Below are 17,757 nucleotides of genomic sequence, written 5' to 3'. Positions count from 1 at the left end.
GGGGAATCGCTGCGTGGTGGGGGGGGGGGATTGAGAGCTGTCACATAGAGGCACAATGACTTAGGGCTCACGCCAAGCATGCTTGAACTTCGGGCCGGTGAGAAGAATGGCATTCGAACTCGGGTGGCACCAACTATCCGCACTGAGACGCCTGAAAATGCGAGTCTTGGCCCTCTTCCAAGAGAACTGTGGTGCGGTTTGTTAGGAGTGAGAACATAATCCATCAAAAAATCACCAACTACAGAAAATGACCCCAAAATGCAAAGTTTTATGGGTATAAGGAGACGGATGGTGACAGCATGAGGCAGCATGTGGCAGCAGTTCCTCCTGCTCGGCAAGAATAACAAAATGAACCGAGGGCAAACGTGGAATCAAGATGAGGTGAAATACCTCATCTTTCCCAAATCCTTGAAGGAACGCAGAAGAATACTGAGGCATCATCATTCTTAGCTAAAGTACAGGGACTGGAATCAGATTTCTTTTGACTTCCAAAATCTCTAAGGTTACCAAAACTCTGTCCAATAAACAAGCTACTTGTGAGTCCTTGTGATGTTTGTTTACAACCCTGGTTCACTTGTAATTGGGCAGTGTGAACCTAAATGAACCAAACACAAAAATGTAACAAAGGCAGATTTTCCACTCTGGTTCAGACCAAAGTAAACAAACTGAACTGTAGGTGTGATCGCACCCAAGTTTGGGGTTGAGACACTGCTTGCAATACCTGACATCTGGACTTCCTCTAAAAACACACTGCTGACTTGCGGTGCCACAGGCAGTTACAGCCAACATCAGTATCTCGCCACTAGAGTTGAATTTAAACTGGAGTGCAGGGTCTGAATTCAGACGGGGGGGTTCACTATTCAATGTGTGTGCGTATGAGTGAGTGTGTAGGAGAGAGAGAGAGAAAGAGAGAGCAATGTGTGCGTGTTGGGGGAGTGGACCGAGCGGAGGGACGGGGGTGGGGGGGTGGGTTGTGCCTGTGTGTGTGTCCTCTGCTGTAAGTCTGAAGGTTTGTGATAATTAATATGTGTGGTGGGCTTGATGAATGAGGACAGGTGGAGGATTTCATCATGCCCAGACAGACTGACTCCCTCCCCGGGCAGGAGGGATCCATGACCTGCCCAACACCTCGAAAAACACACCCCTCCGTGTGTGGCAGGATCTACCCTTGAAACTCACTCAGTGTGTATGTGTGTGTGCGCTTGTGTGTAATACCCAACGGTACGATGCAGTGTGTAGACTAGAGCACACCTGATATAAATATGTTTATGTAAATGCGGTTCACACCCGCACGTGCGTGTTCTAGCTATTTAACCAAACCTTTACATGCCATGTACATGCAGTGTATTACAAACCGTGTGCGTGTGCGTGTGTGTGCGCTGTATCAGTATGTGTCTCTCTCTCCGAGGGTAATTACTCTATGTCATGTGTAGGAGTGTGATTAATGAGGTTCTGGTCAAAAGGCTGTGAGCATGGATGTCCTGGCTTTGGTCCTGGAGCACAGTTACTGATATGAGAGGACCATTCATATTCTCCTCCTACCTGAGCAACATTTATATTCACCTGCCTGACACTCCTCTCGCTCTGCACTGCACTGCAATGTGGATCTCAGCCAACCAAATGTTTTTTAGAAGAAGAATAAACTACACTAGGAAAGCATGGGCATTCACCTGTATGCAGTTTCAGTTATGAAGTGTATAAGAATCTTATATAAATTGTGGATGTAACCTCTTAGAAAATGTGAAAAAAAAAATATCAGACACTTCTAGGCTTTTAATAAAAATCAGATTTACTGTATTAGCTCCAAAACCTCTCTATTTCTAGCTGCATTTCTAGCGGTTACACTAGATCCACAGAGAACATGTTTAGATTTCGGCGCAGTGATGTGTGGTAAATAAAAAAGTGAGTAAACTATAACCTCCAGTCAGTGATCATCATAAGGCAAACAACCACCAAGAACACAAATCAAACACCATGAACAAATTATATTATATAACAAGTTATATTTTCAGGAAAGCATTATTGAATCTTCTTTTTCTCTGAAAACACCCTATCTTCATAGAACTTCCAAATCCAAATCATTGGTTGATTTGTATTACTAATCTAAAACTCTGGCTGAATTTTTTTCAAGGGCAGAAAAGGGTGAGTTGCCGCGTATGGTACGCAAACTTGGGTTATGACACATTGCTGAAGAAACACTAGTATAAAGAACCATAAAAGATTCCTTTCAAGACTTGACAAAATACATTACTGAATGAACATTAATTTTGCAGATTGCTCAGCCCCCTCAGTTTTTCCTTGTCAAGCATAAAGCAATTAAGTTAAAAGTGATCACAAAGTGAAGATAGTCCTCCGTTATCCACATTGTACAACAGTTCCTCTTTTTGTGGTTGTCCGCCAGGGTAAAAAGCAGAATTTACTACAAAGCTCGCTGTCAAATTACAATACCGTGGATGTAGAGTGCTCACAGCTCTTTCGACCCCCCCCCCCCCCCCCCCAAACTCCCCTCGTCCCCCCCAGTCCCCCCACCCTCTGGGCAGCGGATGAGTGGACAATAACAGGGCAATTGCACTGGGCTTTGGGGAGTGGCGTTTGTGAACGCTCCCCGGCCGGCGTGGCGAGGTGGTGTTTGCGGTGGGGATGGGAGCCGCCTGGAAGGAGGCCCCTCTCAGCGAGGAGAGGAAGAGGAGGAGAGGTTTAATTTAGCGGATGGTGGCACAGGGACCCTCAGGGCGTCGCGTACTGTACACGCACCCGCACACACACACCCACACACACACACACCTAAGCGTACGTTGTGACAGACAAGTGCGCTGAGGAGGGTGCGGTCTCTGTCCTCTAAGCATCCTGGTGGCAGGCTGGTAGAGCTGGGAAACTTCCTGTAGCGTTTATAAATGGAATGATGTGTCGAGTAGGTGGGGGAGGTTGTTCACTTACCGCTCGCATTTGCAAACGTTTCTTCTCGACCTTGGTGCCACGTCTGTTCTTATGAATTTTAATTAACAGAGTTAGATGAATAGGCCCAGTGTAGCAACGTTTGACAAAGGAGTGTAGCATACATGGTGATATTTTTCAAGGTCAAAAGTGCCCCTATTTCATTCAGTGCCAAGTGTGTAGCTATTAGCTTTCAACCTAAGTCATATTCGGAGCAATAGTGACAACTATTGAAGCATCTTTTAGTGGTGATGAGGAAAAAAGGGACTTTGTTCTTGGAAAGATCACATAGGAAATGAGAGAAAGAAAGACAATACCAGGGAAAGCATAGATACAAGAAGAACAAATATAAACACATGCACATAGACTTGCACTTACCCCACATACCACACACATCCCATACTAATTACAACATACAGCCATCTCATACATGCCATTTCATTACCATTTCTATTTCCATTATAGGTCTTTAGCTGACGCTCTTAATCCAGAGCTATTTACAATGCATACAGCAATAGAATTAGCTTGAATTCTTACATTACATTGCCAACATTTCAAGCAACCAATAGTGTGGAGCAAACGTCATAGTGCTAAAATAAGAGATGTACCTAATTCTCCTCTGTTTCCTCAGAATATTAATATAGAATACAATAGAGGAGTGCTGTGTGTAGGTAAAGAAATAAGACCCGGGGGGGATTTTTTTTTTCCCCTTGTCTTACATGGGTGTAAACGATATGTAGCATTTCATTAAACACACTAAGTGGATTAGAAGTTGAATCATCGTCACTGTTTATTATTGTTGTGGAAGTGGAGCATTCCAGGAACATTACACTGGTAATTGGTACACTGGGTGTTCTATTTTCAGAAACAGAAATTGATTTGAAGTTGTTTTTTTTTCCTCTAGGCCTCCTCTGGTTTGTGGATGGTCTATTTCATTATAGTTGTGTGGGTTTTGTTAGTGTTCGACTTTGCACTCAGTATTGGATTGTGCTCTCTTTTACTTTTAACCTGTATTTAGCCACACAAGTTGGCCTAGAACACATTCTTATTTAGTACAAAGAACTGGCAGACTAGTTGCAGGGGAAGGTTAGACACGTACAGTAAATACATCTGGGAACTGCCTGGCACAGCCACATTCTTGACCCCATTTACACCTGGTATCAAAATGCAATCTGTATCCGCATGTCTTATCTGGATAAGGAAAAACGTGTTAAGGCAAGGTGTGAATGCACACAGCATGCATTGCGATGGGAATGTGATGGGATATTCCAGATAGAAACAGCATCACCATGGGTAGAAACGTCATCACTATGTGTAGAAACGTCATTGCCGCAGTTAGAAACGTCATTACCACTCATCAGTATGTCATCACTGCGGGTAGAAATGCCATTACTGTGGGTAGAGACGTCATCGCTGCGGGTAGAAACGCCATCACTATGGGTGGAAACATCATCACTGTGGGTCGAAACATTAGTGCTGTAGGTAGAAACGGCATTGTTGCAGGTAGAAACTGCATCAGTATGGGTAGAAACGTTATTACCGCTGGTCAAAATGCCATCACTGCGGGTAGAAACGCTGTTACTGCGGGAAGAAATGCCATCACTATGGGTAGAAACATCATTGCTGAAGTTAGTAATGTCATCGCTGAGGGTAGAAACGTCATCGCTGAGGGTGGAAACGTCATCGCTGAGGGTAGAAATGTCATCGCTGCAGGTAGAAACGTCATCGCTGAGGGTAGAAACGTCATCGCTGAGGGTAGAAACGTCATCGCTGAGGGTAGAAACATCATCGCTGAGGGTAGAAACATCATCGCTGAGGGTAGAAACGTCATCGCTGAGGGTAGAAACATCATCGCTGAGGGTAGAAACGTCATCGCTGCAGGTAGAAACATCATCGCTGAGGGTAGAAACGTCATCGCTGAGGGTAGAAACATCATCGCTGCAGGTAGAAACATCATCGCTGAGGGTAGAAACGTCATCGCTGAGGGTAGAAACGTCATCGCTGAGGGTAGAAACGTCTTCGCTGAGGTTAGAAATGTCATAGCTGAGGGTAGAAACGTCATCGCTGCAGGTAGAAACATCATTGCTGAGGGTAGAAACGTCATCGCTGCAGGTAGAAACATCATTGCTGAGGTTAGAAATGTCATCGCTGAGGGTAGAAACGTCATCGCTGCAGGTAGAAACATCATTGCTGAGGTTAGAAATGTCATCGCTGAGGGTAGAAACGTCATCGCTGAGGGTAGAAACGTCATCGCTGCAGGTAGAAACATCATTGCTGAGGTTAGAAATGTCATCGCTGAGGGTAGAAACGTCATTGCCGCAGTTAGAAACGTCATTACCACTCATCAGTATGTCATCACTGCGGGTAGAAATGCCATTACTGTGGGTAGAGACGTCATCGCTGCGGGTAGAAACGCCATCACTATGGGTGGAAACATCATCACTGTGGGTCGAAACATTAGTGCTGTAGGTAGAAACGGCATTGTTGCAGGTAGAAACTGCATCAGTATGGGTAGAAACGTTATTACCGCTGGTCAAAATGCCATCACTGCGGGTAGAAACGCTGTTACTGCGGGAAGAAATGCCATCACTATGGGTAGAAACATCATTGCTGAAGTTAGTAATGTCATCGCTGAGGGTAGAAACGTCATCGCTGAGGGTGGAAACGTCATCGCTGAGGGTAGAAATGTCATCGCTGCAGGTAGAAACGTCATCGCTGAGGGTAGAAACGTCATCGCTGAGGGTAGAAACGTCATCGCTGAGGGTAGAAACATCATCGCTGAGGGTAGAAACATCATCGCTGAGGGTAGAAACGTCATCGCTGAGGGTAGAAACATCATCGCTGAGGGTAGAAACGTCATCGCTGCAGGTAGAAACATCATCGCTGAGGGTAGAAACGTCATCGCTGAGGGTAGAAACATCATCGCTGCAGGTAGAAACATCATCGCTGAGGGTAGAAACGTCATCGCTGAGGGTAGAAACGTCATCGCTGAGGGTAGAAACGTCTTCGCTGAGGTTAGAAATGTCATAGCTGAGGGTAGAAACGTCATCGCTGCAGGTAGAAACATCATTGCTGAGGGTAGAAACGTCATCGCTGCAGGTAGAAACATCATTGCTGAGGTTAGAAATGTCATCGCTGAGGGTAGAAACGTCATCGCTGCAGGTAGAAACATCATTGCTGAGGTTAGAAATGTCATCGCTGAGGGTAGAAACGTCATCGCTGAGGGTAGAAACGTCATCGCTGCAGGTAGAAACATCATCGCTGAGGGTAGAAACGTCATCGCTGAGGGTAGAAACGTCATCGCTGCAGGTAGAAACATCATCGCTGAGGGTAGAAACGTCATCGCTGAGGGTAGAAACGTCATCGCTGAGGGTAGAAACGTCTTCGCTGAGGTTAGAAATGTCATCGCTGAGGGTAGAAACGTCATCGCTGCAGGTAGAAACATCATTGCTGAGGGTAGAAACGTCATCGCTGAGGGTAGAAACGTCATCGCTGCAGGTAGAAACATCATTGCTGAGGTTAGAAATGTCATCGCTGAGGTTAGAAATGTCCTAATTTTGGGTAGATACATCATCACTGCAGGTAAAAATGTCACAATGGTGATATACTCTCACCGAGCACTTTATTAGGAACACCTGTACACCTGCTTACTCATGCAATTATCCAGTCAGCCAATCCTGTGGCAGATACAGGTCTACAGCTTCAGTTCATGTTCACATCAAACATCAAAATGGGGAAAAAATGTGATCTCAGTGACTTTGACGGCGGCATGGTTGTTGGTGCCAGATGGGCTGGTTTGAGTATTTCTGAAACTGCTGATCTCCTGGGATTTCACACACAACAGTCTCTAGAGTTTACACAGAATGGTGTGAAAAACAAAAAACATCCAGTGAGCGGCAGTTCTGCAGACGGAAACGCCTTGTTGATGAGAGAGGTCAGAGGAGAATGGCCAGACTGGTTGGAACTGACAGAAAAGCTTCAGTAACTCAGATAACCTCTTTACAACTGTGGTGAGCAGAAAAGCATTTCAGAATGCACAACACGTCCAACCTGGATGCGGATGTTTTTTTGCTAGCTGATACCTACCCAGTATTAGTGCTGAGCACTTTATTAGGAACACCGTGTTCCTAATAAAGTGCTCGGTGAGTGTAGAAATAGATCAATATATATGAAGATATTTTGAAGCAGAAGGCAGAGCAGAGATGGGTGAGCTGGAGTTGCCTCCTACTACAGACTCCTAACAGATGACCCCTTCCACAGCAAAGGAAAAGTAAGTATAGGCTGTACTGTAACATCACTTCTGGTGACCTTACACTTGCCATGTTTGTTTTTGTTGCCACCTCCCCACCTGCTTTGCATAGTGCGTGTGAAAAATGAGATCTGATCAATGCGGACAGAATGCAGACCACCAGAACGCATATAAATACCAAGTGTAAATGCAAGGGCGTGATCGGATTGTTCATTACCCGGATAGCATATCCAGATGGAGATCACATTTTAATACCAGGTGTAGAGGAGGTCCTTGTATAATTGCCTACAGAACATTTCCATGGGAACAGTTCAGGGTTAACAGTAGTTGGTAAAGATGAGGGGAGCAACCATTTATAGTACTTTCCAAACCCAGATTTTCCATCTGGTCTTGGAACCTTCTCTTTTTCTCTTTCTTTCTCACTCACTCTCACTGTCCCTCTCTCTCTCTCTCTCTCTCTCTCTCTCTCTCTCTCTCTCTCTCTCTCTCTCTCTCTCTCTCTCTAACACACACACACACACACCCACACACACATTCATGCCCCGTGCAACCCCTAAACTTATTGGAACCCTCCTGACTAGGTCATTTAGCGCTGCACTTTGGCCCGCTTGTTATCGCTGATTGATGCTCATTTGCTGCCTCCTGAATCCAATCTGAGTGCAGCTGCTATAATCAGGATCTCCTCCACTGGGTTGGAATGTCTCTCTTGACTCTCTTGTTCGCATTAATGCAGTAGCCATGCAACAGGTTTGTCTGTCTTCTTGCATTTATTTTGATTAAAAACCCTGTTCTCCTCTGAAGGAACTGCCACTCAGCATTACAAAGACAGGAGTCTGCTGGTTCACCATAAAAGCCTGCACACATTTCCGTTTTTGCTGCCAGTCAAAAAGGGTTCAAGGAATGTTTCATTTCAGGGATTTGCTTTGATCACACCAGTTTGGACATTTTCTCTGGTGTGTCCCTGAGCTGGTCTTGAAAGGCTGTGACTGTAAGAGGGAAGCCGAGTGGAATTATTGCCGACAGGTAAATCAGCGTGGATGTAAAATGGATTATACAGTGGCAGCATTCATTTGAGTGTAACGTGGATAAATAAGGTGTTTGCTGCAGTGACATCTAATTCAACTCCTTAAGAGTCTCCAAAGGTTTTCTGACCAATCCCTAGCCATGATACGTGCTGTTCTGTCTTGCTTGGAGAGAACATCATGCTGGAAATTTAATGTGGTCTTACTTATCTGAAACACATATGTGCATATAATATCGCTCAAGAGCTTCTCCATATTGTTAGGACCCTCCAATATTTTTTTTGCATCCAAGTGATTTGCCAAGCAGGTTGTATTCCAATAAAATCTCAGCTTTTTCCTTTTGACAAAAGACAGGTACAAAAGATTTTTTTGAAATACTTTTAACCAAAATAACACATTTAAAAAAACCCCAAAACAAATAAAAGACGGAGACAAATATTGGTCAGACAGCTTTCTATGTGATGGAGGAAAAATCATGGATTTCATGAGCGAAAATATGTAGTAGCCCTGCCTTTGTCCTCCCTCTCCTTGAACAGGAAGCCTGTTCTCTCCAGCCACCCAAGTAACGACCCCCCCCGTGACATGTGAACAAAGCAAATATGGACATTCATTTCAGGCTACAATTGCCATGTGATTGGGTCGTTCTGCATGGAGGTCAGAGAAACAATTAAGGGGTTTTAATGGAAATGATGGGGGAGTGTGAACTGGGAGGAGCTGGTGAATTGATGGTGCACAGTGAGGGGAGTGAGCCTGGTGTTAAAGACCAAATCAATAATTGCAGTGTGGCGCCCCACTAGTGGCTTTTTTGTTTAGATAGTGATTTATTGCTATGGAGGTTCATTTATATTTTCACTTTGGGTTTTACATGTATTTTGAGGGTTTAAAATGTTTGTTTACATTTGTAGTTATGATGGATCAAGAATTTAGATGGTAAAGAAGAAGAACATTTACTCTTGGAGGCCAATGGATGTTGTAAAAACGTTATTATCACGTGACAAAGAAACACTGGATCTTAAATACCTTTCCAAAATGGCCATTTCAGTCATTATGACCACTTAGTAGACTTAGACCAATGAAAAAACAGGTCATATTTCAAAGGTCCATGTCTATGAGTCAACAATAAAGCTTTAAACCTACTACATATAGGACCACATGTAATAAAACAATGGCACACATCCAAGTATAATAAAAAAAAAAAAACCCTGACCATTCCTTGGTATGAACAATCCTTGTTCATACCATTAGGTTACAGACTTTTAAAATTCAAAAATGCCTCTTTCCTCCTCCTCTCTCCAGTAATTAGATGGTAAAGTACATTCCAGATTGTATCTTTAAAGCGGCACTAGGCAACTAGTGAGAGGTGTTCGAAAACTGTTTGCACTTCAATGCCCAGAAATCATGTCACATGACATAAGCCAACTGCACCCAGCATGCTTCTTGTGGGCGGAGAAATGTCCATACCTGACACCAGAATTTAGTTTTGACAAATAGGACGAATCTACAGCATCTCTTTTCTGTTGAAGGCCCAGTTTGTGATTTAGACTGATAGGACGAGTGTATTTTTCCATAAAAAAAAATCTTGGCTACTGCAGCTTTAAGTTGTTGTCCTGTGATGGCGCAGCACTTAGTACTCACAGACTTCATGTAGGAATGTGCTAAAGGATGGCATTGAGTCATGAGAAACAGAGGGGGAGAGAAAGTCAGACAGACATACAGAGAGAAGAAGAGAGATGGAGAGCGAGTACACTACTGACTTTGGGTAAATCATCTAGGTTAGAAAGCCTTTTTCTGGACTTGTTTTTTTTTTTAGTCCCTGACGAGGCTGTATCAGCGCATCGGTGATCCAATCAGTCTTCGCAGTGGGACGACATCAATTACTATCAATGATAAATCATATTGACAGCTATTGCCTCACAGAAGGGGGGTAATGACAGACAGCGGAATCCGGAGCGAACAGCTGAAAAATAGGCTGAAAGCGATTGGGGAATAAAGGGGAAGAAGAAGAGTGATGGACACAGATAGGGGAAGGAATATATTATAACAGAAGAGAAGCACATTCAGGATAATTACTCCCTATACCGAGGTGAATAATATCCGTTCACCTCCTCAAGTTCCACCGCCCCCTCTCTCCCTCTGTGTCACCCCGTTCACCACTGCCACCTCACCCTCTTTACCTCCACCTCCACTTTCCCAGCCTCCCATCCACCCACACACTGCCTATTATCAGTCTTTAAATGGGAGAAAAAATAAAGGGAGGGGTATTTATAGAATGTGTTGAGCCTGTGTTTTGCACCAGTAAAAAAAAAAAAAAAGGGAATTCAATAGCAGGCTATTATCCCCCCCAAAAAATCTGCAACCCGCAATCTATTTTTCCGGAATTACAGTTGTAAAGAGCAGAAATGAGTTGGCTGTGTGAACTTGGGAGAAGGAAGGAGAGGGCACAGAGGATGGGAGAGGATAATGAGAGAGATGGGGACGTGGTAGTAGGAGGGAAGTTGGAGCTGCAGCTGGGGGAGGAGGTGGGGGGTGGAGGGGAGTGGGCTGAACCAGGGTGTCGGCTCGCTCAGGAGATAGATCCTGCTCCATTATTGATGAAAGTGAATGGCAGAGGGTTTCAGCGGAGGCCCGGCGTCGGGCCGTGTCCGCCTGTCATGTAACATTAATTGACATGGCCCTTTGCGGTGGCGCAGGCACCCATCCATCCGTGGCTCCCGTTTCAGTTTGGCCCATGATTTATTTACAGGGACACTCGGCTGAACAATCATTGAGGTGGTTCAGCGCTGCGCTGTGGTCTCCGGGATTAACCCCATGCCTCTTTGTGTCCCCTAAATGGCATGAGTGATTTTTGCCATAGAACGCCAGGAAAAAAGTGAGGATACAAGTTGTGCTGGGCCAGGGGCTACACTGGGTGCAAAACACCAAAGCAATGATCATTTATACCAAAGGTGTCGCCAAAATCAAGAAAAACAAACAAAACAAAATGTAGGAATTGTCACTTTAAGGGAGGGGGTTCGAATCAGCGATCTCCTGGTCACAAGCCGGCTTTTCTAACCCTCAGGCTGTCACCGCCCCTCATCCTCCCACCGGCTTACCAATGCAACTGACGTGCTTCTTCTATGATAGTGTGATAAATCAAATGAGTCAGAAGGTCCTGGCTCGTATCAGTAAGAAAACGTGCCGTGAAAATTCCCAAACAAAGCTCATATTTTGCCAACGTGCTATTTTAATTGAGCAGAATGGGAGTGCTGAGGCAGCAGCATCCGATCACACTGTCTGGTGCAGGAAGCAAATTGGTCATGCAAAACCAGCCCCTCTTCAACAAACCAATTAATTATTTATGGGCTTCAGTGGAGCAGAGAAAGTTAATTTATTGTTATCATTAGAAGAGTGTTCTGTTTGGGTCCATACGAGGGAGAGCCGGGCTACAATTACAGGCTCAAAAGATAAGAGAGGACTTCATACGACTGCAGCAGCCGTTCTCACACTGAACACGAGTTCAAAGATGCTTCCAAACTTCAGACATGAACTTCAGGAGTTGGATGTGCTTGTAAATGAAAGAGAAAGCCAAGGCAACAAACAAGCAACAACATAGAGCGAAGACAGTGGGCCATGGTTAGGTCAGGGGTAAGAGCGCTCTTTATTATCTTTGGTGAGAATATTTCAGTGGCTTCCGTGAACCTGACTTAACTTTTGTTTATTTGCTTGTGGACTATGGAGTCCGTGACTACAGTTTTTCTGAACTGATTTAACTAAAGTTCATGTTCTTCATTACGTTCATGTTCTCAGCTAAGGTTCATGCTCTCAGTGAACACTGCCTTCGAAACAGACTCTCATTTTGCAAGTGCTGCTTTATTTCAGATCACATCTTTATAAAAACCAAATACTGACATCAAAAATCACCTGTCTATGTGTAATACAGTAAGAAGGCAGAAGCATTGATGAACATGATGAATCACAATTTGTTTCAAAAGCAACCACAAGTTGTAACCATTGACTTTATTCCTCATCAACCCTTTTATTTCCGACAGCCCAGGATTTATGTATGTAGTTTTGTAATTTGTGTGAAAACAATAAAATGTATTATTAGACTATTAGTTAAAGGTATTGTTAGTTTTGCAAACTCAAAAAGTTTAGAGAGCTGGGTGAACTGTTTTGAGAGCTTGGAGCTTTGTTTGGAGAGTTTTGTATGTAGCGTTTGAAAAAATGATATATGTAGTTTTGTATTTTCCGTGAAAACAGTGAAAATGTACAGTTAGTTTTACACTGTTATGAAGGGCTTAGATGGCTGTGTGAACTGTTTTAAGAGCATGGATCTTAGTTTGGAGAAATATGTCAAATCAAGTGAGAAAAACTGTAAGACATGACAGAAAACCAGACCCATATGTGTTAAATCAGTCAAACTGACTGAAGTTGGACACGTGTAAAAAAAAATAAAAAAAAAAAAATCTTGAATTAATAAAGCCCCAAGTTGCCACTCCAGCCAAACTTTCCAGATCAGAGTGCTAACAAACCGTGTGAGAAAAGCTCTGATGTTGCATTTCACCCTCAATTGTCTGAACTTGTGTGTGATGCTAAATCTCAACAAAACCCTGTGCATCCATACAACTTTTTGTATTGTCTGTGTGGAGCTGAGCGAGAAGTCAGCCGATCACCAGTAATACAAGAGAACATTAGGAGAATGATATTAAAGTAATACAAAATCATAGAATTGAAATATATCATAATTTTGTATCCGAACTGAAAAAAGTATGAATTCCAAAGTGCCAGAGAAAAACAATTTTCTTTGCAGTCATGATGAGCAAGAAGCAGTTTTGGAGGTATCATCACATTCTGATGAAATATGTCAGAAATTGTCATTGGTCCACATCAATGACAATGACATGCAAGTGGAAATAAGAATTTAGAAGTGCCAAAGTTGTACTTCGGCAACATTACAAGACGACTACGAAAAGCGTTGAACTTTCATTACACTTCCCTCGAGCTCTCCCCTGTATCTGTTACCCGTTACCTTTGGGCCCCCTAATCAACTAAATAACTTTAATTTGCAAATGTTTACTCGTCCACAGGAGCAAAGAGGCGTAACACCGGGGACGTCAAGTGAAGATGCCATTGTTTATGATTAGGGCTGTGATTATTTGCCGCACGTCTCTCGCCTCTCTGGCCCCGGCGCACGGGCTGATTAGCGGCGCCGGGGAGAGGAGAGGTAATGGCGATGACACTCCGCTCGATAGCTGTTTTATGGGCAGCGGTGCTTTATGATGCTTGCGCTAATTGCCGGTGTGATTAGTGAGGTGTCTGTGCCCTCTCTGGTCGCTCTGGCTGTCGTGTGAGCCGAGCTCTCGCAGGCCGGCGCGCGGGGGGAGGGGGGGGAGTGTGGGTGTGCGGTGGATCGTTGCAGGAGCAAGACACAGGGGCATAATCGACTTCCCACTTTTTTTTCTGCCCCTGTCAGCCCTTTCCTGTGTGCCGCAATAAAGATAAATTAACTTAGAGGCAATCAAAGGATTTTTTTCTTTTCCTGATCTCTTGGCAATAAAGCAATCTATTTCCAACTGTCAGTAAGGAGAAAGAAAGCCCAAACAAAGGAAGGAGTCTGAGAACATTACTCATGTAATGGCTGATTTGATAGCCTGCGATTTTTGCGAAGAAGAAGAAGAAGAAAAAAAACAATCACATTCTTCTCTGTCTGTGGATGTGTGTGTGTGCCCTCTGGCTGTGATAGAACTGCACCGAGGGCAGACTGGGCACTTTATACAAAGGTGGATGTCCTCAAAAAATACTTACTTCTGAATATGTTGCTTGCACCATTAGTCCTGTGAAAGGACTGCATCTTAAAAATGATGCTTTCATACAGTTTGAAACCTTTATGTCCTCCTGTCATTCAGTCAGACCTGAATACCTGTATCCTTGAGACACGCTTGTTGCTGCTGTGGGCGAGCAGACAATGACTGCTGAAAGTGAGACAACAAGAGAGGTCACACAGCCACTGCTCTCCTGTTCAGATACATTTCCCTATGAGTGAGCTTGTGTAAGTGGATTTGCATGGATTCCAACGTGTGTTTGCATACTTTTGTGTGTGACATTTAGCTTGGTTCTGTTCTCTCTCTGTCTCACCGTCTGTCTGTCTGTCTGTCTATCTATCTACCTCATGTACTAGTTAAGTTTTGCAGTTTGTCACTCATTATATCTTTGTCTCGCTTTCTATCTATTTCACTTGCACACACTAACAGTTAGCCAGCAAACATTTTGACATTGAATAGAAGTTGTAGCTGTATATTTTGATTTGCTCAACCAAACTAATAATTAGCATTTGTATACAAATAAATCTGGGGATGGACGGGGCTTAGACTAAAATGGTAAAAATCCCCCAAATTCTTTGTTTTTCTCCTTGAAATCATTGCTATTGTTGAAATGTTAAAGCATTGAACTGAAGTATGAAAAAACAATGTTTTCAACACACAACAACCTACGTAGGTGTTATGTAACCATAAACATAGGCTTTTATATAACAAAGCTTCACCCTGAACTTATAGTACATGCTAATATGCATGAACACTGGGACATGAAACCATCAATTATAAACTGAAAAAATATGTCTTTAAGAATCAAAATATATTTCCTCACTTTCACTTTATACTACTCCACCACCACCACCCAACTGGCAGACAGTGAACTGTCAATTATAACCTGTCCCCAACCATTCAAAACAGTTTCCAAAGCCATTTTAATAGGAATTTTTACAGTGCCGTAATATCATATCCTGAAAATTTAGCACTTGTTTGGGTGGACATTTAACTTGGACACCTCCGTGAAATGCTTGCTGGGAAGGATTGTTCGTCTACCTAGGTTATTCTCTCCCTCTCTCTCTCTCTCTCTCTCTCTCTCTCTCTCTCTCTCTCTTTGATGCGTCGGTACAGTCGGGCTGCAGCTGGGCAGGCAGCCATGTCCATCAGCTCCATCCATCAAGCGGTGGGCCGGGTGGCGGGGAGAAAGGATGACGGGCAGCAGAGAAGGGGCAGATGTTTTCGCGGGAACCGATATGTGTTCGCGTCCACGAGGGATGTCATTATGCGGCGGACAGAGAAACATGCAGCTGATTAGCGGCTTATTAAGTCAAGGACGCTGGCTCACAGTAACACACACCACTTCCACTCTGGCTCCCGGTGCTGACGGAGCCGCTGCGGCTTGCCGGTCGCTAAGAAGTGCAATGCCGGTGGCTCAGACGTCGCCCGGTGTCACGCGGATAAACTCTGTTTCTAATTAACCGCCGCCGAGTCTAAGCTCCTTGCGATGTATACCATAAAGCTCTGGAATAAATGCTGCTTTTGCCATTGCAAGTATAGTTTTCCTGTGTATGCCCTGAGGGGAAAAACTCAGACGTATGTAAGGTTTGTGGATTTATCTCCGAGAGCCCACAGTGGGCCGTGCTAAGTAAATAAAGCACAGTTCCTCCCACAGGGCATGTAAGGATTGTAGGAATTGAGGAGACTGGACACTGGCGGCGGCGAGCAGGCTTTAGTCCTGATCCGGGACAATGGCTAAATTGGTGGTGTTGCGAAGTGAATCTCATCTACCCTGTGTTTTTCCCTGTTAGCTGGATCTCTGGAGTTTTCCCTCTGATTCCTCCGGCCAATAAGCCTGGCTGTGTGTTGTTAGAGATGTGGACTTCATACAAATCACATCTGCCTGGCTCCGGCCCGGTCCAGCGGTGTTCTTTTCTTTCTTGCTTTTTTCCTCCCTTTCTCTTCATCCTGTATCTGTAGGGAATATATAGCTTCAATGTGTGTGTGTCACATGTGTTTCGCTCTGAGCTAGAACAGTCAAGGGGGCTCTGGGGTTTGAGCATAATAACAGAGGCAGTGGCAGACCTCTTAACGGGACCTGGGAAGGTTTCACTCTAATGTAACACTGTTGCTTTGACAATACACTGTTATTCTGGACAGCACTGATTAAACACTTTTCGTGTGTAAGAGAGAATGAAAGAGACGGCAAGAAAGAGCACAGACTCGGGATATTCATCTCATCTCAAAATCCAAACCTTGACTGTATGCGAGACTGATTTTTACAGGCAGGCCCGAACCCTAACCTGAATACAGTAGTAGTAGAGTAGAATTTAAAGAGGAATATGATGTGCACCCAAACCACGCTGCAGTGCGGCCCAGTTGTCATTTGCATTATAAATAACAAGCCGGCATGGCAGGAGACGTGCCTTAAAGTGCTTTTTCTCCTCCTCGCCGGTTACCAGTTGCGCTCGGCTATCTCCGCCGTTGGCTGGCAGTGGAAGCCTGGGCGCCCCCCCCCCGTCTCTTCGCGGCGCGTCAGGTCCAGTTTAGCACTTGAAGGCAGGATGTGTCAGAATCACAGCCCGCTCTCTCTCGCTCTCTCTCCAGGCTGCCTCGCTCCCAAGGTGAGTCAGGCCTCGTCACCGCTCCTATAGAGACATAACCTGTCACGCGGCGTTGGTAGACGGCCAGCAGTTAATAGCCCTGTCGTGATTTGTCAGGGAAAATACTCGTCTCCCGAAAGAGTGCAATCACTTAGAGCAAGGTTAGAGTGTTTATGGTGCGAGCGAGGTGGACAGTCAGATGTAAATCTGCGCCGTCGCGGCGTGTTCGAGCCTTGGCACGAGCCGGGCGAATAAAATCTCAAATGGATTTTGACAGCTTGCGGTGCGGTTTGTACTGTAAATAAAGATGCATGAAAATCACCATTAATTGTGAAGCTTGTCTAAAATGAGAATATGTCTTCATGTATCTGCACTAAGACAAATTCTGGTACATTTATTACCCTCGGCTGATTGTGATTCTGATTCAGACTGGCCTGCCCGCTGTATCTCCTGAATCCAGTTACTGACTTTCTGCTTGTTTGTCCTCTCTCTAGGAAGAGTTCCTGGCAGCTGAGACTGAAAAGGACATCTTTGCCCATCTGGGTCTTGAGTACATCGAGCCTTGGCAGAGAAATGCGTAGGCCTCCACTCCTCCCTGGCTGGATGATACCCTGCATGTACATCAGCATTTATCCCATCTGCTTGCCTTTCTCCTGCTCTCCTGTGATTCCATTTCAAAGCGCTTTTGATTCCTATACAGTTCTGTGTTGTTGTTGTCATTGTGGCTGCCGCTGCCTGGATTACATGCCGCTGCATGATTCATAATTCTGCCTATTCATTGTTGTCTGTTAGCGAGTAAACGCTTTCCTATAGCATTCACGGCTCGCTTGTCTCCGAGTCTTGTAATCATACGCAGGACACAAAGACAAATCAGCCGGCGCATGAATCGCCCGGGGTGCCTGCAAGGTGGAGGAGAGCAAGTCTGAAACAGAGGGAGAGCGAAATAAAGAGGGAGTGAGAGAGCGCAAAAAAAAAAAAAAATGAAAGAGGGAGAAGAAAAGCAGCGTGAGAGGGAAGGAGGGCGAGAGAAGACAGGAAAGGATGAGAAGAGCGGGAAGGGAGGGAGCTTTGTCGAGCAAAATGTTGTAATCACCCTCCTCCTGGCAGGAAAGTGCTCGGCGCGAAGCTGAGCCAGGTCTCCCGGGAATCGAGAGGCGGGTAATGAG

The 17,757-nt window shown here is 44.7% G+C and overlaps 1 protein-coding gene across 1 annotated transcript in view; it reads left to right on the top strand.

Annotated features, from left to right (window-relative positions):
* The window catches only part of dntt (deoxynucleotidyltransferase, terminal), a 58,988-nt gene extending 41,816 nt beyond the window's left edge, over window positions 1-17,172 (top strand). Inside the window, exon 11 of the mRNA XM_071910484.2 lies at window positions 17,086-17,172. Within this exon, the coding sequence (XP_071766585.2) occupies window positions 17,086-17,172 (87 nt within the window). The remainder of the gene's footprint in view (window positions 1-17,085) is intronic.
* Window positions 17,173-17,757: the final 585 nt, after the last annotated feature.

This window comes from Centroberyx gerrardi, chromosome 15 (assembly GCF_048128805.1).
Source record: "Centroberyx gerrardi isolate f3 chromosome 15, fCenGer3.hap1.cur.20231027, whole genome shotgun sequence".
NCBI classification, from domain to species: domain Eukaryota; kingdom Metazoa; phylum Chordata; class Actinopteri; order Beryciformes; family Berycidae; genus Centroberyx; species Centroberyx gerrardi.
The sequence above is the reverse complement of the archived record's forward strand: the minus strand, read 5'-3'. Positions and strand labels throughout refer to the sequence as shown.